The sequence below is a fragment of the Mauremys reevesii genome, linkage group 1 (assembly GCF_016161935.1).
Source record: "Mauremys reevesii isolate NIE-2019 linkage group 1, ASM1616193v1, whole genome shotgun sequence".
In the NCBI taxonomy this organism is placed as follows: domain Eukaryota; kingdom Metazoa; phylum Chordata; order Testudines; family Geoemydidae; genus Mauremys; species Mauremys reevesii.
In genome coordinates this window covers 258,273,800-258,300,688 of record NC_052623.1, presented here as the reverse complement: position 1 = coordinate 258,300,688, position 26,889 = coordinate 258,273,800, and the positions used below count along the sequence as shown (strand labels likewise).

General features: G+C 46.3%; 2 protein-coding genes across 3 annotated transcripts in view; one reads left to right on the top strand and one right to left on the bottom strand.

Annotated features, from left to right (window-relative positions):
- LOC120369550 (cystine/glutamate transporter-like) overlaps positions 1-22,279 on the bottom strand; it is a 58,252-nt gene extending 35,973 nt beyond the window's left edge. The window contains exon 1 of one of the 2 annotated variants that reach the window (XM_039483067.1): positions 22,218-22,279. The gene's annotated coding sequence lies outside the window, so the exon portion shown is untranslated. Of the gene's footprint in view, positions 1-21,024; positions 21,210-22,217 lie in introns of those variants that run through there. The other variant, XM_039483056.1, reaches the window with a different exon arrangement.
- Positions 140-26,114, top strand: LOC120369589 (cystine/glutamate transporter-like). The gene is made up of 12 exons (XM_039483076.1): positions 140-374; positions 6,634-6,760; positions 14,014-14,129; positions 16,011-16,136; positions 17,051-17,150; positions 18,035-18,079; positions 19,725-19,848; positions 20,419-20,522; positions 21,059-21,155; positions 23,199-23,348; positions 24,203-24,380; positions 25,694-26,114. The coding sequence occupies exons 1-12, from the start codon at positions 158-160 to the stop codon at positions 25,756-25,758; spliced, it is 1,449 nt and encodes a 482-aa protein (XP_039339010.1). The 5' UTR covers positions 140-157; the 3' UTR covers positions 25,759-26,114.
- The last annotated feature ends 775 nt before the right edge of the window (positions 26,115-26,889 follow it).

Here is a 26,889-nt window from a genome sequence, read left to right as displayed (position 1 = left end):
TCTGGCAGCCTGAAAGCCTAGAGGGAGGGGAGCCTGTACAGGGCTGGGGAAAAAATCGGCGGCGGATGTGTCAATCCTAGAAGTTGGGTGTTAGACACAGAGCTCTCGGGAAGACCTGTGCTTGCAGGGCTCAAACAGAGAAGACAGACAGAGAGCAATGGGATTTTGCAGAAAGTCAAATGCGAAGGAAGAGAGGGGACAGGAGGCAGTGTTCCTGAGAAAGATCACCACCCTGGTGCGGGCCATCGCACTGACTATCGGCACAGTCATTGGCAGTGGCATTTTTATCGCTCCAAAAGGGGTGTTGCAAAACTCCGGCAATGTGGGGCTCTCCTTGGTTGTCTGGCTGGCTTGCGGGGTCCTCTCTCTGTTCGGTGAGTTGCTTTTTCTAAATCTCCTGCGTGAGCCAGCAACAACGTTACAACATTGCGAACATCTGTGCGTGGTCTAGAGCCGTGCAGATTTTCACATGAAAACACAGGGGAACTATCAGCAGTACATTGTAAAGGGACTGCAAAGCAAATAGAAAATAACCCGGAGTAATGTGGGCTAGACCAGGGGTGGCCAAACTTACTGACCCTCTGAGCCACATACAACAATTTTCAGATGTTTGGGAGTCAGGATGTGCTGCCAACGCTTGGGGCGTCAGCCCCGCTGGAGGTGCTTGCCGGGGCCCCGCTACTGCTGAAGTTCCGAGCCCCGAGATCCCCCTCCCCGCTGGGCACAAGCCAGAAGCAATGTGCTGGGGGGGGCTGCTGAGTGTAAGAGGGGGAAACTCAAGCTGCTGGGGAGCCGCACTTTAACTGTAAAAGGAGCTGCAGTTTGACCACCCCTGGGGTAGACCCTTGGCAGATGTAAATCCGTATAATCGAAGCTCCATGCACCAGTGGAGCCGGTCCTGTAAATCCAAACCCTATTCAAAACCCTTGGCTCCATAGCACAAAGCCTGCCGAGGCAAGGTGGCCTGGCTGGGTTTCTGACCTATGGGAAAAACCAACTTTCCGAGCCCACAAAGCATGCTGCCATGGCAACCCCACGTGGCTGGTCGTCTAAGGGCTTATCTCAACTTTTTCTCTCTTCGTTTTTTTGCTTGTTTTAAAGGATGTTTCTAGCCCGTTTCCTTGCGTGGGCCTGCAGGAAAATGTAAAGCAATTGGTGGGATTAAAAAGCTGTAAGGCTGGAGCTCAGGCCCTGAGACCCCACGAGGGGAAGGGTCTCTGGAGCCCAGGGGCTCCAGACTGAGCCCAAATCTCTACACTGCAATTTTATAGTTCTGCAGCCCAAGCCCCATGAGCCTGAGTCACCAGCCCCAGACCAGGTGCAGCCATGCCCCAGGTCTTTTATTGCCTTTTTATCTACCTTAAGGGTATGTCTACGCAGCGAGCCTCACAACCTGGGCTGACAGACTTGGGCTCATGCTATGGCGCTAAAAATAGCCGTGGAGACAGTGCAGCTCGTGGTTCCCAGCTCAGGTATCCAGACACACGAGCTCTGCTCGTGTGCTAAAAATAGCTCAGGCTAGTCACCTGAGTACGTAGGCAGAGGCTCCGGGCAGGTTTCTTACCCAGATGGCTAGCCCGAGCCGCAACCCTTTCTACTGCTGGCTACACTGCTATTTTTAGCATGCGAGCTCAAGCAGAGCGAGCGTGTGTCTGTCCACTCAAGGTAGGAAGCACGCTCCCACTTGCAGGATAGACGTATCCTAAGTCAAAGACTCAGCCTGATTCTTCACTTCCTTACACCTTTTGGAGCCAGATGCACCAGTGGAAAGGAGGTGCAAAATGATGTCAGTCTGATTTTGTACCATCTTACCCTCACTTTCCACCGAGGTGAATGATTCATAGATTTTAAACCCAGAAGGGACCATTGGGATCACCTACTCTGACCTCCTGTATAGCACAGGTTGTCAGTATTCCCTGAATTCCGTTCTGTTTGAATTAGTCTCTTTTAGAAAAATCTCCAGTCTTGATTGGCCAGTCATGGAGAATCCACCCCAATACTGGGTAAAAAGTTCCACTGGTTAATTACCCTCACTGTTACAAATGTGTTCCTTTTTTCAGGCTGAATGTGTCTAGCTCCAACTTCCAGCCATTAGATCATGTTAGAACTTTGCCTGCCAGACTGAAGAGCCCATTAGCAAATATTTGTTCCCTGAGTATGTATTTATAGACTGTGCTCAAGTGATGCTTAATCATCTCTTGCTGAAGCTAAATAGCCTGAGCTCCTTGAGTCTACCATTGTAAGTACATCTACACTGCACCTGGAAGTGAGCCTCCGAGCCCCGGTTCACAGACTTCTGCTAGCAGGGCTCATGCTAATATGCTAAAAATAGCTGTGTAGCGGCTGCAGCTCAGGCTCTGAAGCCTGGGGGGGAGGGAGGAATGAGAGTCCTGTTTTCCAATCCTTTACTCAACCTTGTGGCTCTTCTCTGAACCTTCACCAATTTCTCAACATCCATTTGGAGTTGTGGGCCCCAGAACTGAACACCGTATTCCAGCAGCATCACATTAGTCCAAATCCAGAGGTAATATAATGCCTACAGGGTCTAACATTCCCCTGTCTATGCATCCAAGGATCGCATTAACGCTATTGGCCACGGTATCTCACCGGGAGCTCACGTTCAGCTGATTAGCCACCAGCAGCCCCAACTCTTTTTCAGGATAGAGGCGCCAGTCCTTTAAGCATGACCTGCATTCTTTGTTCCTAGATTTATACATTTACCCCTATTAAAACACATATTGTTTGCTTGTGCCCAGATCTCTCAGTATCAGTAACCAGACTACACAGAGATGCCAGTCAGTGGAGAACCAGGCCCATAGGCTCCGGGGATGGGGTGGGGAGGGAAGGAAAGGAAGAGTGAGGGGAGGTAATAAGATTCCACAGGGAGTGGAAGGCAGCTAGCTCCAGGCTAGGAAGGAGGGTTTGAGGGATTCCTGCCTGCTCTCAGGCCCTGCTGGATCCAGCTCTTGCCTTCCCCCCTCCCCAAAGTGTGCATGAACTTACATGGGAGCAGATCCCCCATAATATTTTCATTGCAGAGGTGCTAGCTGTACCTGGCCCCCAGGTCTGTTGCTCCTACCCATAGATTCTAATCTGATACTTGATCAGAATGGGAATACGCACCCTTAACCTGGAAAGTGAGGCTGCACCCCTGAAGCCTGTTTTGAAATCCCCAGAGGGAACCCAGTGGAAAAGATTACGATGAGATCACAAACTTTTCACTAGTTTGAGCAGAGATCTCTATATATGCAGTTCCCATGGCTCCATGCTCTATCCCCCAACCCATAGCTCCCTCTGTCTTCCACAGTTGCTGACATGGGGTTGGTGGAGAGACCTGTAGCCTATAGAGATGATGCTTGGTTATGTTATATAGAAACCTAAGTAGGCCCAATAACCTAGTTCCTAAAAATAGGCTTGACAATAGTCAAGTGAGGTCTGGTAAAATCTGAGTGAAGTGAAGTGAGACAATTCAGAGGCAAGTCAGAGATAAATTAGAGCTGGAGGTAAACATTGTTGGCCCTCACTGGATTTTACAAGTGTTTATAGATCCTCTCTATATAATGACAGTTACTAGTATGGCAGCATTTACACAGCTGTTAATTAAAGATGAGTTCAATATTAAATACCCTCTTCTACTCCCTCATTGGCTATTTTAAATTATGGCAGTGGAAATATAGATATGGTAAAAGGCAGGCTTGATGCTAATTAATGTGGGTGTTTTTAGTGATTATAAAAAGGGTAGCACCCTATTTTTAAATTATGTGCACCCAACTACCAGCAAGGAACCATTAGAGAAAAGGTTATAGGCTAGCCATTCTTACCATCCGGGGAGGGTCCAGATGCATCGTCTCATCTTAGAGCATTAGTATCAATGCAGTGTATAGTCACATTGTGATGCCTGCGTGCTTTAACTAAAGTATAATTGTCTCACTCATTGTGTCAGTCACAGTCCTCCACTAAATTAAATCATGTGTAACCACACTGGAGGCTTGAACCTTAAAGAACTCCGTAGTTTTAAGGACAAGGCATAAAACCAAACGAATTGAGGACACAGAAATCAAGTTCCAGCTATAACTGAAGGTGTGCAGGGAGAGGGGCAAAGCTCTCGCACTTGTGTAGTACAGAGAACGCTAATGGGGGCAAGGTGGTAGAATAGCTTAGAGGTCTGTAGTTTTTTAAAATAAATAGAAACTTCAGTAAAAATATATATATATTTTTAAAAATCATAGCTGTAAAGCTAAGCATTCAGTTAAGTGGCAATTTTGAAGCTGACTGAAAGCTCATTGAAGTCAGTGTCTTTTCATGTTAGAATAGGCCCCCGATTTAGACAAAAATTCTCTCCACCAAATAGAGCAAGCCAGGAAAACAAAAAAACCCACCCCTTTTATCTGGGACCAAAGGAGGATTTGAACACATGCTTCCAGATACAAAATACTTATTTATTAGCTCACTGGGATGCCCAGTCCCTTGGGGAACTGAAGTCCCAGGTTAAGATAGTGTGTCTGGTAGCATATTCTTTAGTAACAGTGCTGAGATGGCAGGCCACAGCCAGGGGACAAACTAAGCACTAGTTATTTGTACTCAGTCCGCAGCTGTCCTCTGCAGGACTCCGAAGACAGCGTAGGCGTTCTAGGGCCGATGCAGAATTTTTCAGCACATTTAATGAACCCCACCACTGGCTCAGGGTCCTGCTGCTGTACAATGCCAAGCCCATGTGAGGTGCTGTATAATGAATACTCAGCGCTAATAATCTTAGCACTAAGTATCACCATAGCACAAACTTGCCGCATTCCAGCCTTTTGCCTGCCTTCACATAACACCACGGCCTGGACGTGGCTCAAGCCCGCTTGACAGTGCGGACAAACAATCCAGTGGAAAATGTGAATCCATAAAACAAGCCAGAGGAAATGTGCCCTATTTGAAAAGAAAAAGGGGTCTTTCTATAGTGAATGCTAAGGACTTGAGAGAATAAAGGTGTGTTGTAAGACTTCGTATTTCAGCATCCTCAATGTTCCTACCTTTGTTTGCTCTTGTCCTTCCCAGGGGATAAACATTTAGATTATTAGTATAATGAAAAGTTCACTAATATCTCATATGTAATCAGTGGCAGGTGGTGTGTAGAGGGCATTGGGGCATCAAAGCAGATAAACACACACACATACATGCGCGCGTGTGTGTGTGTGTGTGTGTCACTCAAAACGAATCACAGACACAGTAAATCTATAGGAACCTGCTATATATTTCCTTTGTTCACAATTCGTATTTAGCAGCAGGTTGTTGTTCTCTACTGGTCCTGTGGCACATGTTCAGTCTGCACAGTCAAGGTCGGACAGGAGCAGCAGAAGTTTCCTGTAGGGCCTGGAGCATTAGATTCACTGCGTAAGCCACAGGCAGTAGCGACAGTAAGAAGTTCTAAAGGCTTTAAGTGCCCCGTATAGACCCTGCTGGTGAAAGAGGCACCATTTAGAGCACACTGCCAGGGTCTACATGAGGCAGGTAAAGCGCAACACTTTAGAGTGCTCCACAGCTTACACCCCTCCAATCACCAGGATGGACTCCAGGGAGCAGATAGGTCCAAGGGCACATCACAAGGGGAAGCCAGACACCCCCCTTCCCATACCCCAGACCTAGTGGGAGCAGAGAGGGAAAAGTCTCACTCATTTCTGGCCTTTCTGGTGTGAGGGGAGTGGGAGAAGGTCACAGCCAGTACCTCTCCTCCTTCCCCTCCCAACCCCCCACTTCCCCAGCAGTGCCAGGCCAGGGTGGGTGGCACGCAGTAGCAGGTCAGCACAGAGGGAGTTGGAATACTGCAGTCAGGACCAAGCAGGGGAGTGCTGGGGCCAGAGCCACCAGGAGCACAGGCCAGGGCCACCCAGGCAGTGCAGCCCCCTGCAGGGAGCGGGATCTGGGCATAGGACAGGTTCTGTAGGGAGACAACCCCTGAGCCCTCCCAGCTCTCTTGCTGCCTCTATCTTCTTCACAACTCCCCCAGCTACAACCCTGCTCCTCCCAGCTGTGCAGGTAAAGTGCCCCACTTGCCCCAAAATTCACCAGCCACCACAGTACATAATCAGGCTGTTGTATATTATGTCACCTCTTTACAGTCATTAAATCCCAGTGCTCCCTCGCAGCAACTGTTATCTCAGAGGAAGAGTGGTCTCGTGGACTAGGATGCAGTAGATCCGGGTTCAGTTCCAAACCATTGACTTCCTGTGTGACCTTGGCAAGTCACAATCTCTCTCTGCCTCAGTTTGCCAACTCTGAGGGGAGATTGTAATACTCCATTCTTCTTCACCTTTTCCTGTCAGTCAGGGTCGGTAGCTCTTGTTCTTTGTCTCCAGTCATTCCTGTCAAGTGCTCCTTCCATGCCGACACCAGCCTTCTGGAGGAGGACATGAAGCTTCACGAACCACCATTTCCTGGGTCTTCATCATGGTCCTTGTCCTGTGACTAGAAGACCTTGTACTCTATGACCAACACCTTGGCCATGACAGCTCTTCAGGAGCTCCCATCTTGTTTATATAGACCAAGCTCTTCAGGGTGGGGACTATCACTGTGTGTTTGTATGTTTAGGGGTCTGGAGGCACTACTGTAATATAAATAAATAATCCCCCCTCCTTATTTTGTGTCTAGGTGCTCTGTCTTATGCAGACCTGGGAACAAGCATCACAAAATCTGGGGGCCATTACATCTACCTTCTAGAAACCCTTGGGCCTTTGCCAGCCTTCTTAAGATTGTGGGCTGAATTTGTTATGATCCGGTAAGAACAGTTCTGCTTTTCCATAGGTGTGTAAGGACAGGAGTGATATGTCATTGCTGATTTGTATTTATAGTCTCCTCTCTTTAAAACTCTAATTGGGGCAGATTCCAGCTGTGTGGCTAAAGGAGCCAGCTGGTGAATGCAAAACAGTAGCAAACACATGGACTTTCAAATGGCTAGAGGGAGGCTAGAGGGAAAGAAGGGGGGAAGTGGGACCCTAAGACAGGGAAATGGAGGGGGGAAAGGAGGAAGAGGGGGAAAATGAATGGGTAAAAGGTAAAAAAAAAAGTGAGATGAATAAAAAAATTAAAAACAAGGAACAGCTTGCAGCAAACGTGGTAATGAGATAGATGGACATTTTCCTGCAATCTGCCAACACAGCTGGATTTTCTGGAAAAAAGTTCCATGCTCCTTAGAAATCTGTTTGATATGTGACCTCCTCCTCTCCCCCCCCCCAACTCCAATAGCTGCTGGCTAAACAGAAATGTCTGCCACAGCACATCTGGGCTTCGCCATGAGGTCTGCCCCCATGGAGAATGAGATCACAGCTTACGCAACTGAACCCCTGCAGAACTGGGAAAAGGAAATCAACCCCCCTACTAAATGGGTACAATAAATATTTAAGAAAACAAAACAAAACAAAAAAACCCCATTGTTTAGCCTGTTAACCTTGCCTGTGTTTATGGCCATAAAAAAATGAGAGGTCACAGGCTGAATGGAAATGGAGTCTGAAATATCCTTTCATCCATCTGTCTAGATTCTACAAAGCCACCATCAGCAAAGCAGCCCCAGTTCTGGGTGATACCTCCAGGTTTGGAGGGAGAAGAGCACTGGTAGGGGGTGGGGTGTGCAGCCACTGCCCCACGCAGCACAACACATTTTATTTCATGGCACTGCATGTTACCACACTGTGTGTGCTCTCTAGCTCTTTCTGTGGTTGGGGGCTAGGGAGAAGGCCTCAGATTCTCACCTCAAGGTTACCAGTTCGAATCCCCTCCTAGGGAAGCAGCAACTGAAAAACAGTCCCACTCTAATGGCTCTTCAGCAACCTCATGGTGATGTGTTAGTAGCATCAACTCATTTCCTACACAAAATAAAGATGGTCCAGTGGGTAGGGCACTAGCCTTCAGCTCAGGAGACCTGGGTTTCATACCCTGCTCCATCACAGATTTTCTGTGCAACTCTGTGTCTCAGTCCCTCTCTGCCAAATGGAGATACTCATACTTCTCTATCTCCCAGGGGTGATAGGAGGACAGATACATTACAGGTTGGGAGGCACCTGGATACTAAGATAATAGGGGACATAAGTACAATAAATAAATAGATTGCAAGAACTGCTGCCCACACAATCGGCTCCCCAGTCTCAGCAGAAATGCTGGATGGCCCATGAAGACAATTCTCTTCCTCCACCTTGTGGTGGGCCCTACAGGTACATTGGTGGGGCAGCGTAGGAAGCTTACACAGCTCCAGAACAAGCAAGCATAAAGGACTTCTGTTTCCAGAGCTGCCAGCTGGCAACTTCCAGCAGTACTAAGTTCTCTGAAAAATGGGGCCGGAGAGAAATTCAACCCAGGTCCCTAACCCGGCTCAGCTGGAGAGCAAAGAGGGCATCCTTAAGGCACATCTACACTTTGAGCTGGGAATTACACCTCCCCGCTTGGGTAGCCATACTTGCGCTAGCTCTGATCCAGCTGGCATATAAAAAATCATGTCCTCACAGCAGTGTGAGCGGCTAGCTGTCCCGAGTACATACATCGCATCTCAGACAGGACTGAAATCAGGGTGGCTAGCCCTGCTATTTTTAGTGGGCTAGCTCAGAGCGAGCATGGATAAATCTCAGCGAGCAGGGAACCACACCCCCAGCTCAGAGTACAGGAATACATATCCTTACTGTTGCAGGGACAAAGACATTGATTGTCCCTAACCTCCCACAGCGAGAAAAATCCAATTCCCTCCAATCTCAGAGGGGGAAAGAGAACAGACAAAGCTGAAGAAGTACCTGTGCCCTGGGAAGAGAGTCTCCAGGTCTTCACCCTTCACCAGCGTTAAAATAAATCTGTGGATGTTTTTCCTCTCTGTGAGGGGGCACGTCCACACCCTATTAAGGAGGAAGCTAATGAGCTTGGTGATCCCTAACTAGACACACCTGAAATGCTTGCTCTGCTTGAAGGGAAGAAGCATAAAAAGGGAAGGCCTGCCACACAAGAGGTGTTTACAGGAGAAGACTGCTGTGCCACAGGCACCTGATTACAGGGATAGAGCCGCAAAGGAAATAGGCACTGAGCCAGAAATCCCTGAGACTGCTTGGACCAGGTGTTACCAAAAAAAAAAAAAAAAGGGGGTGGGGTGGGGGGAAGAGTCTAAGGAAGGACTCCAACCCTGATCAAGACAATAAAAAGCCTACAGCCAAAACAGAAACTGAGCACCTTTTCCCCCACCCTTCCTTTCTTTACCTTGTTCTTCCCCGCCATCAGAGAGTGGAATGGAACTCTCTGTTCTGGGAGACTCTTGTTCAGGCTAGCCCATGCAGGGGAAGGACTCAGGGTTACTCTACACTAAAAGTCCTACATCGGTGCAGCGGCATCACTGCAGAGAGCTCTCCCATCTCCATCATAAATGCACCTCCGCAAGCAGCGGTCGCTAAGTCAGTGGGAGAAGCTCTCCCACCACATAGCGCTGTCCACACCAACGCTTAGGTTGGTGTAACTTAGAGTAAATCTACACTACGAAATTAGGTCAAATTTATAGAAGTCGGGTTTTTTTAAATCGTTTTTATACAGTCAATTGTGTGCGTCTCCACACAAAATGCTCTAAGTGCATTGAGTCAGCAGACTGCATCCACAGTACCAAGGCTAGCGTCGGCTTCCAGAGTGTTGCACTGTGGTAGCTATTCCACGGTTCCTGCAGTCTCCGCTGCCCATTGGGATTCTGGGTTGAGATCCCAAGGCCTGATAGGGCAAAAACAGTGTCACAGGTCGTTCTGGGTACATGCCATCCGGCCCCCCTCTCCCTCCCTCCCTCCGTGCAAGCAATGGCAGACAATCGTTTTGTGCCTTTTTTCCTGGGTTACCTGAGCAGCCGCCATACCATGGCAAACATGGAGCCCACTCGGCTGACCGTCACCGTACGTCTCCTGGGTGCTGGCAGACGTGGGACAGCATTGCTACACAGCAGCAGCTCATTGCCTTTTGGCAGCAGACGGTACATTACGATTGGTTGCCATCGTCGTCATATTCCTGGGTGCTCTTTTAGCCGACCTCGGTGAGCTTGGTCAGGGGCGCCTGGGCAGACGTGGGAGTGACTCAGCCAGGTCATTCCCCTCTTCTGTTGAACACCCAGGAGATGATGATGGCTAGCCGTCCTACTGCACCATCTTCTGGCGAGCAGCCAGGAGATGATGATGATGATGCTAACAATCGTAATGCAGCATCTTCTGCCGAGCACCCAGGAGATGACGATGGCTTGCAGTCATACTGCACTGTCTGCTGCCAGCCTAAGATGTAAAAGATAGATGGATCAAAACAAGAAATTGACCCGATTTGTTTTGTGAAATCAATGGCCTGCTAAACCCAGGGTTTTGAGTTCAATCCTTGAGGGGGTCATTCTGTGTGATAGTTGTTTGTGTTTCTCCTTGATGCAAAGCCACCCCTTTTGTTGATTTTAATTCCCTGTAAGCCATGTCGTTAGTCACCCCACCCTCCGTCAGAGCAACGGCGGACAATTGTTTCGTGCAAAACCAGGCAAGTAGGCGACGGCAGCGCGGTGACAAGAGGGACATGGTCATAGACTTCTCACAAAGTAGGGGCCGGGCAATGTGCACATCACCCTGATGAGCTCTGCATAAGCTCTGCAAACATGCTGGCCAAACAGGAAATGAAATTCAAAAGTTTGCAGGCCTTTTCCTGTCTACCTGGCCAGTGCATCTGAGTTGAGAGCGCTATCCAGAGCGGTCACAATGGAGCACTCTGGGATAGCTCCTGGAGGCCAATACCGTCGAATTGCATCCACACTATCCCAAATTCGACCCGGCAAGGCCGATTTCAGCGCTAATCCCCTCACGGAGGTGGAGTAAAGAAATCGATTTAAAGAGCCCTTTAAGTCGAAAAAAAAGGTTATTCGTTGTGTGGGGCTCAGTGTGGGGCACGGTCTCTCTCTCTCTTTTACTACAGCTTTTACGAAAAAAACACATTTAAATTTTTTTCCTCGTTTTTCTGGCTTTGACTGCCCTGCTGCAGCAGCCATAACTTTGGTCTTTATTTAAAACATTTTAAATTGTGTAAAGCATTGAGTTACCTTAAGGGTTAAATGCGAAATACCAAAGTTAAACAACACTAATTACCTGTGTTTGGCAAAAGTGTTTTTTGGTTTTGCAACTTTGAATGGAAAATTCAAAGGGATTTCAGTGGTATTATTTAAAACACCACCAATTTATTTTAATCCACAAAACAAAGACTGTACACACCAGGAGTGGGGGGGGGGGGTTTGTTGTTGATTTTTTTTAGCAAATTTGACTAACTTGTTCATAGTCTAATGATTTTACTTAGATAACCTTTTTGCCTGGATTATTTACAGACTTTTTATTTATTTATTTATTAAAGAAAAGGGCCCATTTTTCCTTCAGAGTGGCTGCAAAGAAACCAAGAATTCTCTTTTTTCTAAAACATTTTTACAAAGTTGTACTGCTTAATTCCCTCCAGACTCTCCAGAGTTAACTTCTGACTTTCTTTTTTTTACTTCTGCCACTATGCACTCAGGGCTTGCAACCTGTTTTTTAATTATTTTTTTTAACTGTTGCCTGCTTGCTTGTCTGGGCCCGATTTTGTTTTTCTCGTTGAACCATTTATTTCCATGGGCACAGGCTTTGTTTCACTACCAATTTAGCAAGGAGGGTGGGCTCCTTAACTAGTCCCCACCCCTCCTGGTCCCTTTCCTCTTTATAATCACCCCCACGGGGTGCTCTTCTTGTAGTTGAGGGTGCCGAACATATGACCTTCTCCTCCCCCTTCACTCGCTGGACCTCTCCTCAGTCTTAATGAGGGCCACTATAGGGGTGCAAGGTTCCGCCCAAAACTGAGGATCTTCACAAAGGGAGAGATCAAAGCCCTTACAAGGGTCACCGAAATCATCCCCCATGAGGCTCACCGCCGGGACCGAACGCACGGCCAATTGACGTTTTAACTGTTCCATTTTCTTTTCATGGCAAGCACACTGCCGTTGTAGCGTATGCTGGGCACGAATGGTCAAGTCTTTGACGAGTCCCTGAAGGATCGTACCTGCTTAGCCAGTGCTTCCAGGCGGGTGCATTCCGCTTTTTTTGCCTGGAAGTCCTGTCTCAGGGCTTGCAACTTGTCCTGGGCATTGGCTTGGGTTGCTGCCTGGTTAGTAATCTGCGCTTTCAGTTGCTTAGTTCCCCCGCAGCTGTCGGGTATGTTGAGATGAGTTCCTGTCTGCATCCTGTAAAACTTGCCCATACCGGTATTGCCCTGGCCTCTTCTTTTGTCATTCAGTGTTGAACGCATTCTAAGACAATATGCATTTCCTCACCTTTTGGGGGCGAAGCCAGACTTTAAGGCACCTGCTCCCCTACTTGGTGTAAACTTTGCTTGTGCCAATCAGAAACGAACACAAACAGGTTTTGGGCCCCGTCCCCTATGACACTTCTATGATGTCATAGTTGGTACTTTAGGCCTGCCTGCCATGTGCAGGCAGGGAGAGGAGAAAGAAAAACGAATCCTGTGTATCCTGTGTACACCCGTAACCGAGCCTGATCACCTCGAAGCCTCTCTCTCAGCTCACATGTTTCAAACAGAGCTTCTACGTTTGCCTGTCGTTATGCGTTGGTTTGTATTTGTAAGTATCAATTATTACTAAATGCTGCATCTTCGTTTATAAATATTGTTAGTAGATATTTTAGTCATTGTGTGTTTTAAGTTTCATTAACTCTATTAGCTAATCATACGCTCCTCCCTTACCCCTTATAATTATCCCCAATAAAACTTTAAATTGATTAATTTTAGTGTGTGTGTCTGCAGTTTGCATCGTGACCCATACTCTCCTTGCATCCCTTACCAGTATAGTCTGTTGCCACGTGCAGCCTGGTAAATAACAGGCCTGCATTTTCTTTCGCCCCTGCGAGTCCGTGGCAATCCACAGGGTACACACCTCTTCCCTTCTTCCCAACTCCCTTTTTTGTCCCAACAACACGAGATACCACATGGCTGCGGCAGTCCAAATTAATCCTGCAGCTGCCCCTAGGTTTTTACCCTTCTGCTTTTCATACTCAGTATATAGATCTAACAAATCCTGCCAAGAATGCCCTCTCCTCTGAAGCTCTGTCACAGAACCCCAGGGATTGTATCCCTCCTGGCGAGAGCCCTCTCCAGCCGGGAGAGGTTTTCACCCCCTCCCCCTTTGAAAGAGGCAGCAGGGTTCCGTCCCTCTTTGCTGCCTCCCCCGTGGCTCGGGCATCAGGTCCACCTGCTTCCCGTGACGCCAGCTGACCGAGCAGCCGGACTACCCTGTCTGCACTCTCTAAAGCCCATACGTCCAGCATTGAACCCCTTGCTGATGCCATCACCCACAACTGCAGGACTCCCGAGTCTGCAGCTGTACCCTTCTGTTTCCTGAACATGCTGACCCAATCCGTTGGTACAACTTCACTTGAGATTTCACATTGCTCACCTCAGCACTGGGCTTACAGTGTTCACCCCCCTGGGCCGGAGGGAGAGATGCTAAGGTTACTGGCATTTAAAGAAACTAATGAAAAATGCCCACATAAATGATATGACATTTCAATAATCTGCACGCAGATTTTCACCTTTATGGCTTTCTGCTTCAGTGAGACAGTTTAAATATTCCCTTTAATGATTATTTAGGATTAAGATATTCAATTGGAGATGAAGGTATGAGCTTATAAAACATTATAGATATGTTGAGAACATTTCCACACAATATACAGTGTGGATCTACCTTCCCAGGGGACTCCCTAAGGGGAGGGGGCCATTGGATTGTAACAACAGTTCCGGTGATGATCCAAGGGAAAAGCGTTCAAGGACTCTTGGACTCCGGCTGCAGTCAGATAGCATCCAAGTCTCCTTGGTATGAGATGATGGCACCCGTAGAAGGCATCCGAAGTAGATGAGTGGGCCAAGGAAGGAAGGGTGGTAGAAGAGGAGATATAATGGTGGATGGGGAGGGGGCGGGAAGTGTTTTCCCCTGTCTAACATGCTTTGAATTTCTATTTTGCTTTCCAGTCCTGCCAACATTGCCGTGGTGTCCTTGGCTTTCGGTCGTTACTTAATTGAGCCTCTCTTCACCCCTTGCCACGCCCCTGCCCTGGCTGTGAAGCTGGTCACCATCACTGGCATCTGTGAGTAACCCTCAAAAACAAACAATCAAAGCAAAAGTGGGGAAGGGGAAAAGAGCAGGATCGACTGGCTATTCCTGGTATGATTCTGCCCTACCTCATTTTCTGCCTGTGTCAGCAAGAATTGCCCTTTTCCATGTCTGTCAAGCCCCATACAAAGCAATGGGATGCTCTATAAATATTTATCTCTAATGTTACCTCCCTATAGTAAATCAGGGCGTAGCCACAGGTGGGCCTGGGTGGGCTGCGGCCCACCCACTTAGCCTCCACGCCCACCTGAGCATCACTCAGGCACCTGAAATCCAGGATGGAGCCCGGGCGGGGCCGGAGCCCCCCAAATCCACAAGCTAAGAGGGGATGAGTCATCTCAGGTGTGTGTGTGGGGGGTGTTTTGGGGGAGCGGATCTGGGTGGGGCTAGCACTGGGGCCAGAGCAGAGCCAGGCCAGACCCTTAGACACATGACTGGGCTGGGCATGAGCAGGGCACCAGAGACTGGGGCAGCAGTACGCGGTGCAGGATGCACAGACACAGCAGCACCGGCAGGACAGAGGAACTCAGCCGCGCGGGTGGACGATACTAAGCCGGGGTCGGGAGGGGCGGGCAGAGTTTGAGAGCCTGCAACCACACCCTCTCAGAATAGTCAGTGTTTGCCTCCATTAGGCTAAGTAAGGGGGGGGGATTTAATTTCCTTGGGCAGGAAGTGTCACTTCCTATGCATTTGTATAGAGCCTGGTACAACAGGGTCCCAATCCTGACTGGGGTCTCTGGGTGTTACATACAAACAAATAAATCCAAAGCTAGCGCAGTATTAGCCAAGAACACATTGTGTACATAAAGCACATAGGCTGGTACAGTATATTCAAAGGAGTGTAAGGCAGTTAGAGGCCCAAGTCCCTTTGTTTCAATGGAGATTGAACATCTCACTCACATTTGTGAGTTTGAAAATCTCCCCCATAAAGAACAAAAGTCAAACCTCTCCTGGGATGTAGTGTTCAGTTACAACAGGACCCCTATCTGTCTCATCATAAGCATCAAGCTTATCTCACATGACCCCAGAGTGCTATTACACTACGAAGTTCCAATCACGTGCACTCACTCCCAGAAACTAGAGACTAAAAACACCTGTCAGGCCAACTAGCCCATCCCCTCATGTTTGCCAAGAGGATGAGGACCAGTTTACAGTGACCTAAGATATGGGATTTGTACAACTGCCCCAGTACTGGACTCCCCATGAACATAAAGCTCCCATTGTGGAAAACATCAATACCAGGCTCCCTGAAGAGGAACTTCCAAGACGCGGGGTCATAGTACAAAATAATGACCTCACACTAGCCCTGCCCAGAAGTGAATTCAGTATATTCCAAGTAGGCTCTTCGGGGCCATAGAGAGAAACTATCACGTCCCTCCTTCTGGAGGGCATTGCCAGTATGCATGGAACTCCAACAATATTGAAAACCCGTGCAGCCGGTTCCCAGCTCTCCTCAGCCCTGAATATCAGGGTTTGGGATTATTTTAGATCTCGTCTTAGTTATTTCCTCCTCAAGTTGCTAATGTCTTACTATCCTCACTGGTGTTTTCAACATGTCACAGTTCAGTATCCTCTAAAAACATAATTAACATGCCACTGTGCTTACACTTTATTCCAGATCATTCATGAAGATGTTAAACAGGACAGGTGCCAATCTTATTTCCTACTGAACCTCCACTAAACACCTCCCCACACAGCCATACCTTGCCATTTACCATAGAACTGTAGGGTTAGAAGGGACTGCCAGGGTCATCTGGTCCAACCCCCTGCCAAGACTCTTTACTTAATGCCTTCGACTTAGATTTCAGTCTACATGAATAACACTGTTCTTCTGCTTCTTTTCCTTCCCTCCAAGCCTTAATCATTGCTGTGAACTGCTGGAGCGTCAGCTGGTCTGCAAATATACAGACCGTTCTTGCAGTCCTCAAGATGGTCACCATTGGCCTGATTATTGTCCCAGGGATGCTGGTGCTAGCTGAAGGTAAGACAAGTGCATCCTGTGTGTGACATGAGACAGGAAGGGGATACTAGCAGGACACAGAGGTAGGGGAGTCCTAGGGAGAGGCACAGACAGATGAGAAGGGAGATAAAAAGTGGAGAACAGAGTCAGAAAGAGAGAGACCAGAAAAAGAAAGAGGGATTGAGAATTTTAGCCAGGAGAAAAACCTTTACTGGGAGGGGGCGGCAGTGTCTAATACCCACTGCCAGGGGAGAAGGCGATGAAGGCTGCATGTCCTTGAATCAACTGCTAGTTCAGCAGATGATGCGGGTCTTGGAATGTTCCATGCCAGCTCAATGCAGGTTTGAACTTGTCTTGCTTTCTGAGAAATATGAAATGGAGGCACATTCCAGTTGCAGCAGAGCTCCGACGTTGATGGATTGCACATAATTTAAAAATAGTATTTCTGTGCAGACTGATGTTGGATCAGAGGCATCTTTAATCTAGCAGGCAAAGGCATAACAAGATCCAACAGCTGGAAGCTGAAGCTAGATAAATTAAGACAGGAAGTAAGGTCTCTTTTTAGCAGTCAGGGTAATTAATCACTGGAACAGATTATCAAGGGATATGGTGGATTCTTCACCCTTGAAAAATGAAATGGGATCTCTTTCTAAAAGATGTGCTCTAGCTCAACCCCAAGTTATTGGTGGGACTGCATTAGTTACTGGGTGAAAATCTGTGTGTTCTGTTATGCAAGAGGTCAGACTAGATCAACGATCAATTTTGTCCTTAAAAATCTTTGAAATTTGAGGAGTCATTTTAGACGGTCTCTGTAGAGTCTCTCTGAGCTAGCACTGTGCTGTCAGAGCTATGGCAGTGGCTTTGCTGGTTGAATTCTTAGCACCAACTTCTCAGAGACGATCAGATTTATTTGTTGTATTTCCATCTCCTCTCAGGTCACTATGAGAATTTCCAGAATGCTTTTGACACTAGCTCGCTGGCTCTGGACAAGCTGCCTCTGGCTTTTTACTCTGGAATGTTTGCATATGGAGGATGGTAGGCTTCCATATCTGTACTAGACCACATCTACTCCAGTCACTGATGAAAGCTGGATAAGTCCCAAAGAGTTCAAATCGCTGCGGTATGGAACTTGTGTGGAGCCTGTCTCATCACAGTTACAGATTCAAATGCACCCTGGATCAGCAATGGCCAAGTCATCGTAGTGGCTGTTTACCTGTCCCCTAGAGATGGGACTGAGACCATTTTACTTAGGCAAAACATCATTCGAGTGCCAAATGAAGTAATGTTGGGGACCTCCAAAGAGCACCTCTGCTCTATCTTGCATATTACAAATGAAAGCAGCAAAGAATCCTGTGGCACCTTATAGACTAACAGACGTTTTGCAGCATGAGCTTTCGTGGGTGAATACCCACTTCTTTGGATGCAAGTGCACTACTTGCATCCGACGAAGTGGGTATTCACCCACGAAAGCTCATGCTGCAAAACGTCTGTTAGTCTATAAGGTGCCACAGGATTCTTTGCTGCTTTTATAGAACCAGACTAACACGGCTACCCCTCTGATACATTACAAATGAAGCTCATGTCCAGAAAGTAAAGACAATGATTTTGCAGGGCGAAACTCAAAGCATCTAAATCCTTAATATTGGGTGGGAAGGGGATGGAGGGAACTCCGATCCCAAGAGATTCTTCCCTCACTACCACCCTGAAGAGGAAGTATTTGACTTTCTTTGTAGAAAGTCTCTCTATAGTTATGTAGTAAGACACATGGTCTAAGAAAGGATGCCCCTCTATTCAGGAAGCAAACACCCAGATGCAGCTCAGGAACAGTGACAGATGCATAACCTGTTCCATCTCACTCTTCATTTTCCATGTTGGGCTTTGGAGTCTCAGGTCCAGACACTTTTCTCTTCTAATTGCAGGTTCTATGTCAACTTTGTAACTGAGGAAATCGTAAACCCTGAAAGGTGAGTACCATGGCCAGCTGCTTGAATTCACATGTGGTAGATGAACAAGCCACTGAAGAGGATGTTGATTCCCGTGCCCCAAAGCTGGAGCAGCATAATAATACAAGCTGTTAAAGGGCATGAACTCACTTCAGCACAACACCATGCCTGTTCATTGAAGTCTGAATATTTTTCATATTGAGGTTTGACTTGGGTGCAATTCATTTATGCACATACCAGCTGTTGTCATATTGGAGCAGACTACAGGCCTATCAAGGCCTGTTGCCTAGCTTGCGTGGTGGTAATGAGCCTGATGGTTCAGTGGAGGAGGCTGTGTTGGAGGGCCGGAATTTCTTCTTGACCCCATTAAAGAAAAATGTACGTTTTTAAACCAGTGGGGTCAGTCCCAGGATAACCACATTAGCTGAGAATTGAGCTTGGTTAGTGTTCTCAACGCCTGTTATGCTGTGCTGTACAGCATAGCCTGACTCAACCCTCTTTGAAGCAAAGTTACAATGAGCACCAGTTGTTGTAGCCATGGGGTCCCAGGATATTAGAGAGACAGAGTGGGTGAGGTAATCTCATTTATTGGACCTCTTTGTAAGGTCGAAAGCTTCTCCCTCTCACCAACAGATGTTGATCCAATAAAAGATATTACCTCACCCACCTTGTCTCTCTAATGAGCACGAAGGCAGGAATTTCATCCCATTGCCAGTGGATCTGTAGGGATGAAAAAAGTGACTCTCAGAAGAGAAGAGATATTTAGAATGAAGAGCTTCTTTGGTTTTTCCCTTTACAGTGAGATTTATTCTCATTGTAAATAGGGTTTTTAAAAAGGGACCTAAAACGAGCTTCAATTCCCATAGCACTTCTCCCTCAGCAACCTGGTGCCTAAAATTAGATGCTTTAGCCTACCAGGTTTGGATCTTCATAGGATGTCTTGCTGATGCAAAAGAGCACAAAGGGGACCTACCCACATTTAGCACCTCCTGATTAGGAAGTATTATTTTAGGCACAGCTCTCTTCTGCCCAAGACAAGTATGGGTATTTTTTAAAAAGATCTGAAATGAGAGCCACAAGAAAAAATGCCACCAGCAGGGAATTTAACAATTGTTTGCTATAACCTTATTCTCATGATTCTGCATTTACATAATCCGCAACCTACAATCATAATTAGGAGATGCAATGCAGGTTCTGGAGCTGGGCAGGACACTTTTTTCCCATCCTGGTAAAAAAGTTTCAAAATTGCAGATTTTCTTGTTCTGAATCGGGACGAAATGTTGAAATCTCAAATTTTCATGAACTAACAACTGGGAAAACAATTTCACTTTCGGTCAATCAAAAACATTTCATGTAACCATTTTGAAATGTTCTGGTTTGTCTTTATTTCTCTATACTTAGCTTAGGTTTCTAAACAAAAAGTCATTTCAAACCAAAACCAGATTTTTCCATTTTGGAAGCGTCAAAATGGGATGGTTTGACAATTTCGAAATTTGTCCAAACCAAACCTTTGCCACAAAAGTTCTGGTTTAATATCTGCATTTTTCAGTGAAAAAATGTGATGTTGCAAATTCCCAACCAGATCTACTATATTCACATGGGATAGAGGTAAACCTGATGGACAGTTGAGAGGTGCAATAAAAAGGTTGTTTTTATTCTATTGTAGGAATATCCCACTGAGCGTGATAGTGGCCTTGCTCATTGTTACTCTAGGGTACCTTCTCACTAATGTCTCCTACTACGCAGTCCTGACAGCGGAGGAAGTGCTGGCCTCTGAGGCTGTAGCTGTGGTGAGTATGGTCCTTCGTTTTTATTGGATATTTTCAGTGTAACACAGATAGTTCACATCTGGGACCAGAGGGGCTACTGGAGAGAGGCCAGAGATTCATTAAAGGAAGGAACAGATTGCAGATTCTTATGCCGGGGCAAATGTCTGTTTAAACATATGGCAAGAAGGAAGAAGTATAAAGGAGATGGTCTAGGAACAGTATAGCTCTCACAAGGAGTCTCTGTCCTCTTTAGCAAGAAGAAATATACTTACAGCCACTGGATTGCAGGGGTTTGCCCCCAGTTTTTCATAGGGGTTATATGATCCATTACCCCTTCCACTTTTTGTTCCCCAGCCTTGCAGGCTATAACTTTATATAAAGTTCTTTATACTGATAACTTTGCTCCTGCCTCCCAGCAATTCTTCTGAAATGACTCACCTGTTGGATTGCTTATAAGGTTCTCTTGCCTCTCAGTAATAATGGAGATGGGATTACCTTGAGGTGGTGATAAAACCTGGCTTTTCCACCAGCACAATTATAGAAACAGACATGTGAAAGAGAGGTAACTAACCCTCAATTTTTTCCCCCCAGAGCTTTGTAGATAGAGCATTTAAGAGAATTTCCTCAGCAATTCCCGTCCTAGTTGCTCTGTCCTGCTTTGGTTCTCTGAATGGAGGAATCTTTGCAGCTGCAAGGTAAAAGCCTGTCCTTTCTAAAGCCAAACATCTCTTCCACACTAAAACCAGCTAATCTTCAGTTCAAACACACTTTCTGCAGCCCTTGATCTGCTAAAAAACATTCACGTCAATCAACGGACTGAAGACACCCTATCACTAGTGAAAGCTATACTAATGCTATAACAAGTATCATGCCATCAGAGCACTTCACACTTAAGGTTATCATCTATGTTGTATTTCTCTTGTGGCTTTGGTTTTGCTGGTGTGGTTTGATCTCTTTCATTGTGTAACGTGAAGCTTAAGGGGAAACTCAAGAGCCAGGGAGCGGCAGAAACACACATGCTGTATCATGAGCTCCCCCTGCTGGTGACGAGTAATATTGTATCTATCTTTGTTTCTACAGCTGGTCAAAATTTTTCCAAAAAAGGCACATAATCAGAAATATTTTCATTAAAAAAGAAACCCAAAACATAACTGAAAATTTTGTATAAAATGAAAGTTTTTCACAAAATATGCTTACCTTCTTTTCATCCAGTTCTGCTTCTTTCTAACAGGATGTTGTTTGCAGCTTCCAGGGAAGGACAGTGGCCTCCACTCTTCTCCATGATCCATAGGCGAAGAAACACCCCCCTCCCAGCCCTTTTATTAATGGTGAGCAGAGCTTTCTGGATGCTGAATGAGGCTTGGGGTTTTTTTAACTCTCATTCTTAGAGAATGAACTCATCTGCCCTCCCCACCCCCGCACTAAGCCCATTTCATTAACGGACTATGATAATATAAAAAATTCAGATGTGTCATTTACTATGGGGTAGCACCTAAAGCTCCACTGTACAAATGTATCATAAGTGACGGCTCCTTTCCCAAGCAGCTGATGGTCTATGGGTGTGTCTACACTGCACGCGTTTTTTGGGGAGCTTTTTTGTGGTGGTGTGTAGACCCGTGTCGCCTCTGCCCCAGCACAGGTATAAAGAGCAGTGTAGCTGGTGAGGCACAGCGTAGGTGAGTAGAGAACAGACACACCAGAAGGGTGTGGTGGGTATGTGTGTGAGGACCTACTTTACAGGCTCTCTACTCACCCAAGACATGTCTCCCTGTCTACACTGCTATTTTTAGGGCTGTAGCGTCCCACTGCCTCCCTGCAGCTGGAGCCTCCCCCCCGCCGCCACACACACACACAGAGAAAGACACTGGCTGTGGGAAGTTAGCAAGGAAAGGCTGTTCCAGCTCCCTGTTGCTGGAGCCTATACCTGCAGCAGGGAAAGGTCATGTCAGAGGGGTCTCCTTGTTGCCTCCCCCCACCAGAGCCTTTCCCTGACACATGAAGCTACACACCTCGGTGTGGCTGCAGCCCACTTTTAACTATGGCACATAGCTACATGTACCCAGCGTGCTGTGGGCAGCCCTGTGCAGAGCTGACGTAGCCTAAAAGACAAGACTACACAGGTGAATGAGACAGGGGAAGGGTCGAGAGTAGCAATACCAATGTTTTTGCACAAACTAGCTGCGAGTGTCATTCTTAACCAGTCACTAGCAGAGATCACAACTCCCCCCTGCCTAGCCCTTAACAGATGGCATTGTCTGGTCTGCCCCCACAGACTGGAATTCTTAACTGGACTTTCCATTGTCCACATAAACCCCCTGCCATTATAACTGGCACCGTTCAGTGCCCTCACTGCCCAAGAACACAATGGGTATGCTGGCTGACTACTGTACCTTCTTCAGAGCAGGGTTCGAGACACTTTGGTGGGACAGCATATGGGACGCTTGCACTGTTACTTCCCATGTTGTAGCCGTTCATTGCCTAGACAGAAGACGTCAGTTGACAGCACTATCAAACCTACCACTCTGTAGGAGTGATAAATTCACATTAGCACATTTTTATAGAGGAAAAAACTCCTATTTGGAATCCAGTTGTGCAGTAACTAATCTATAGGACAAGTGATCTGATTTCCGAGCCCTGGACGTCACTTCCTTCCCCCCTTTGTTGGTCACAGGAAGTTGTTGTGTCTTGTTTCATATTAAATTGTAAGCTCTTCAGGACAGGGGCTGTGTTACCTGTTTGTTTCCACACAGCATCTAGCACAGTGCAGTCCTGGTGTCTTCAGGTGCTACCATGATAGGATAAAGCCCTTCAAAGAGCCTTGTGGCACCAAGTAACCTGAGACTAATAAAATGCTTCCTGGAGGGGTCCAAATTCTAGCTTTGGTGGACTTTGCATCAAAGGAAAGGGTTGGCGTTTCATCTATGTCACATGAGAGAGAAATTTTTCAAAGGGCAATTTGACACCCAACTCCCATTGACAGTCAGTGGGAATTGGAAACCTAACTCCCATTTGTTCCTTTAAAATCTCCTCCCAAGCTAAGCTTTTGTTTTAAAAAACCTTCTCAACTCAGGGTTTCTTATAGTGCCCCATGAACACAAGATCTAAGAGTTTCCCAAGCAAACTAAATTTGCACAGTAAGGACTTAAGTCTCCTGCTCTTTTCACTTATAGGAGGCTCTGTGATTTGGTTAATACCATATTTGCACATGTTGAGAAAAGGCACCAGCACCACTGAGGAGACGGAAAGAACATAAGACAATAGCACTTTATAGCTGTTGTAAGACCTACACAAGTAACACGGGGTGGAAAGGAAAAGCATCTTCCCTAGGTGTTACTGCAGTGCTTAATGCTGCATTTTTGTCTGTGTCCTAGTTGCCTCTGATCTTCTTGATGGTGTTGATTGGCGATCTCTATGGCCTATTGAACTTCTATAGCTTTTCACGCTGGCTCTTCATAGGACTGGTGACCCTGGGGCTCATGATACATCGTTATCGGCATCCTGAGATATCGAGGCCCTTCAAGGTACAAGGAGATCCAGCTAATGACAGCTACGCAAAACCACACAATGTGGGGATTTTGAAAAAGGAGTTTAGATGTGAAAGGATAGAGACAGGCAAAAGCAGCTGCATGAGATCAAATGGCCCTCCAGTATTCTGTTTCACCTGGAGACAAGGAACCCAAATGGCAAACTATTGTAATTATAGTGAGTTAGATAAGGCCACTAATTCGTTTCTGCTTATAGAATAGCAACAATTGCAGCCTCCTGGCTATTAGCATAGCTTGCAGGAGTTCAGTACTGATATAGTTAATGGCAGTAGTAAGACATGAAAAACATAGCTGATTTTGCTTAAGTTTTGTATCTGAGCAGGCAAATGCTCCTACTGACACACAAGAAGTGACAGCTGCAGTGTAGAAAATGATCATGTGATGCTTTCCCCCCCAAGCACAGCAACACTGCAAAATGCAACCAGCTGAATGAAAACTGTATGCATGTCAAATGTTCAGCACAGCTCTCTCAGCTGCAACAACTGATTAAAGTCAATGGAAATCATGCAGGTAAAACTGCAGAAATCTGAAACTTAGCCCAGTTATGTTAAGCTTTGTTGCAACAAAAAACAAAGCTCAGTACAAAAACAATCCAGTCAAGTGAATCCCAAACCAGAATAATGCTCTCTGTCCTCTGAAGTTCAGATATTTTCAGGACTACTATAGCTTAGAAAGTGAAACACTACCATGCAGTTTCAGTGCTCTGTACAAATGTCTTGTTTGTTGCTGCTCAATATGATGACAGCAATCTATTCAGTACATGACTGCAAGCTCTGCCAGCTGACTGCTTAGAAAGACCTTCCATTTCCTAGATTTCCTCTCTTTTTTAGGTGCCTCTATTCATCCCACTGGTTTTCACAATAATATGTTTCTTCATCGTGGGAATGTCCCTTTATTCAGACCCTGTGAACACAGGCATTGGCTGTGCCATAACTCTGACTGGTCTGCCTGTCTACTATCTGGTGGTCCAGAAATCAAGAATACCAGCCAGCTGCAGTGCAATGTTCAGTAAGTACCGGCAGTAAGTTTAGATCTAATGAGGGGAGGGATAGCTCAGTGGTTTGAGCATTGGCCTGCTAAACCCAGGGGTTGTGAGTTCAATCCTTGAGGGGGCCACTTAGGGATCTGGGGCAAAAATCAGTACTTGGTCCTGCTAGTGAAGGCAGGGGGCTGGACTCGACTCAATGACCTTTCAAGGGCCCTTCCAGTTCTAGGAGATAGGTATATCTCCACTTATTATATTATATTATCTAATACTGAATGTCTTTCTAAAAAATAGGCTCTTGTTCAAACCTGTGTAATGCAGGAATCTCACTGCTAAGGTTCTATGGCCTGTATTAATGCAAGTGGTCGGACTAGATGATCACCATAGTTCCTTCTGACCTTAAAAAGGAAGAGATTCATAGACTCAGACTTTAAGGCCAGAAGGGACCATCGTGATCCTCTAGTCTGATGACCTGCACATCGCAAGCCACAAAGCCTCACCCATCCACTGCTGTTACAGGCCTTAACCTCTGCCTGTTACTTGATTTAAATCTTGATTTAAAGACTTCAAGTTACCGAGAATCCACCATTTACTCTAGTTCAAACCAGCAAGTGACCCCTGCCCCACGTTGTACTTGTGAAGCAGGGATATTTTAAGGCAAAAAAGTGTGAGTCTTGCATATTCCCATGCAAAATTATGCATACACTAGCAGTGACTCAACACAAACATTCAATTCTAGGATTAAGAAGCGTCATGACCCTTCCAACCACAGTCAATAGCAGTAGGCTAGACAGCACTGCAATTATAATCTCCTCACCCTTTATCCACTAGCCATATTCTGTCTGATTCAGGTTCTTACAATTTATCATGATGCATCTGAGAATCTCTTGTCCTGGCCCACCGTCAGGCCTATTTGGGAAATAAGGAAGAGTTCTCCAGAAAAAGCACACACAAGACCTTTCTTATGCAACAGGTTACAAGTCATATGTATTATTCTAGTACAGCAGCACCTTGACGCCATAAATCAGGGCCCCATTGTACTAGGCACCCCCGGTAAGTAGAGGTCAAACAAAACTGCACTGGAAGCCACATAGGAATACTTTAAGGTTGCTATTTAAGACAGAGGGTTGCACAGGGGAGTTGGTCCTTGGTGCAGTTTTCACTAATTCTGTATAAGAGGTGTGGCAGAAGGAAGGCTGGGGGAGTCTTTGGACAGAGATTGCCCTAGTTCAGCAGTTTTCATTTATGGAATAAACTTCCCCCTACCCCACCCCCAAACTGGCTTCCTTTTCAGACAGTGTTTTCTCCTCTCACCTCTTCATTGCATTGTGTTTAGATTCCATGACGGTGAAGCTACAGGTCCTGATGGAAGTCATCCCACAGGAAATCCAGACCTACTGAAGGTCTCTTGCATCAGGACCCAGACTTCAGACTTAACACAAAAAGGCCCATTCTTGGGAGCAGCTGGTAAAGAATCCAAACAATAGGATCCACAAGACCTTCAATAAGATCAGACCATAAGTGGAAACCCAAGGCTATTTTAATGTTAACATTACCATGGTCACCTTCATGAACCCTTACCTAATGCTGGTTTGTTCAGATGCTCGCATATAAAAATACTTCTTTTTAAAGTCAGATTACTTCAGTGATGTTACAATCCAGTACTCCCAACACCAGTAATTCACTACTGTGGGGGTGAATCTGAAGTCAAACTGAATGGTGGTGTTTTCCAATAAATGGAGCAAAGGACAAAGCTACCGTCAATGCATATCATTATAGGAAGTAATAACAGGGAAAGGGAATAAGAAAATATGATCATTTATAGAGAAGAAATCGTTTTCCAAAACCCTTAAAGTATGCCTGAGCAACTTTCACGTGGAAGCTGCCCAGCATAGACTAAGCAGAGAGTAGCTATGGAGTCTTTCAGTGTATGGAGGGACACATCAGTCTTCTCCTCAAACATTTTGGTTCAACCCAGCCACAATGTGGGAGATCACTCTCCTATCAATAAACTTCTGAACTTCACAACCAAGCAAGAGAGGATTGGGAGTGATGTTCATGATAAAATTATTGTGCAGGAGGTCACTACTAGCCCTAGCCCTTAGGTGTTAAGTTTATTCTCAAACAGTAAAAGGGTTATTTAAAGGTGATGCTGGAAAATGATAGTGGCAGCAGAACTGTTGTATTTAGCAACTAGAATTTTTCCTTCTATTTTAAATAAAATGGAAATTGAAAGAAAGGGAAAGACGAGGGTGGAGGGTAAGGATATGCTGAATGTATTATTTTGATGCTGCTGTTTGAGGACAATTTGAGTTTTGGAAAAAAGTTTTAAAACAGCTATGGTTAGGGTTTCTCAGGCCAGGTCTACACTGGGGGGGGGGGGGGTCGAACTAAGGTACGCAAGTTCAGCTACGTGAATAGCGTAGCTGAACTCGAACTACCTTAGTTCGAACTACTCACCCGTCCAGACGCCGTGGGATCGAAGTCCGCGGCTCCCCCGTCGACTCCACCACCGCCATTCGCGGTGGAGGA

What these genes read in the sequence shown, in the direction of transcription:
- LOC120369589 (XM_039483076.1), top strand. Translation starts at nt 158, where the DNA reads ATGGGATTTTGCAGAAAGTCAAATGCGAAGGAAGAGAGGGGACAGGAG. An exon ending in GGTCACCATCACTGGCATCT is followed by an intron (nt 14,130 to 16,010) that starts GTGAGTAACCCT and finishes CTTCCCTCCAAG; the next exon opens with CCTTAATCATTGCTGTGAAC. An exon ending in AGATATCGAGGCCCTTCAAG is followed by an intron (nt 23,349 to 24,202) that starts GTACAAGGAGAT and finishes TCTCTTTTTTAG; the next exon opens with GTGCCTCTATTCATCCCACT.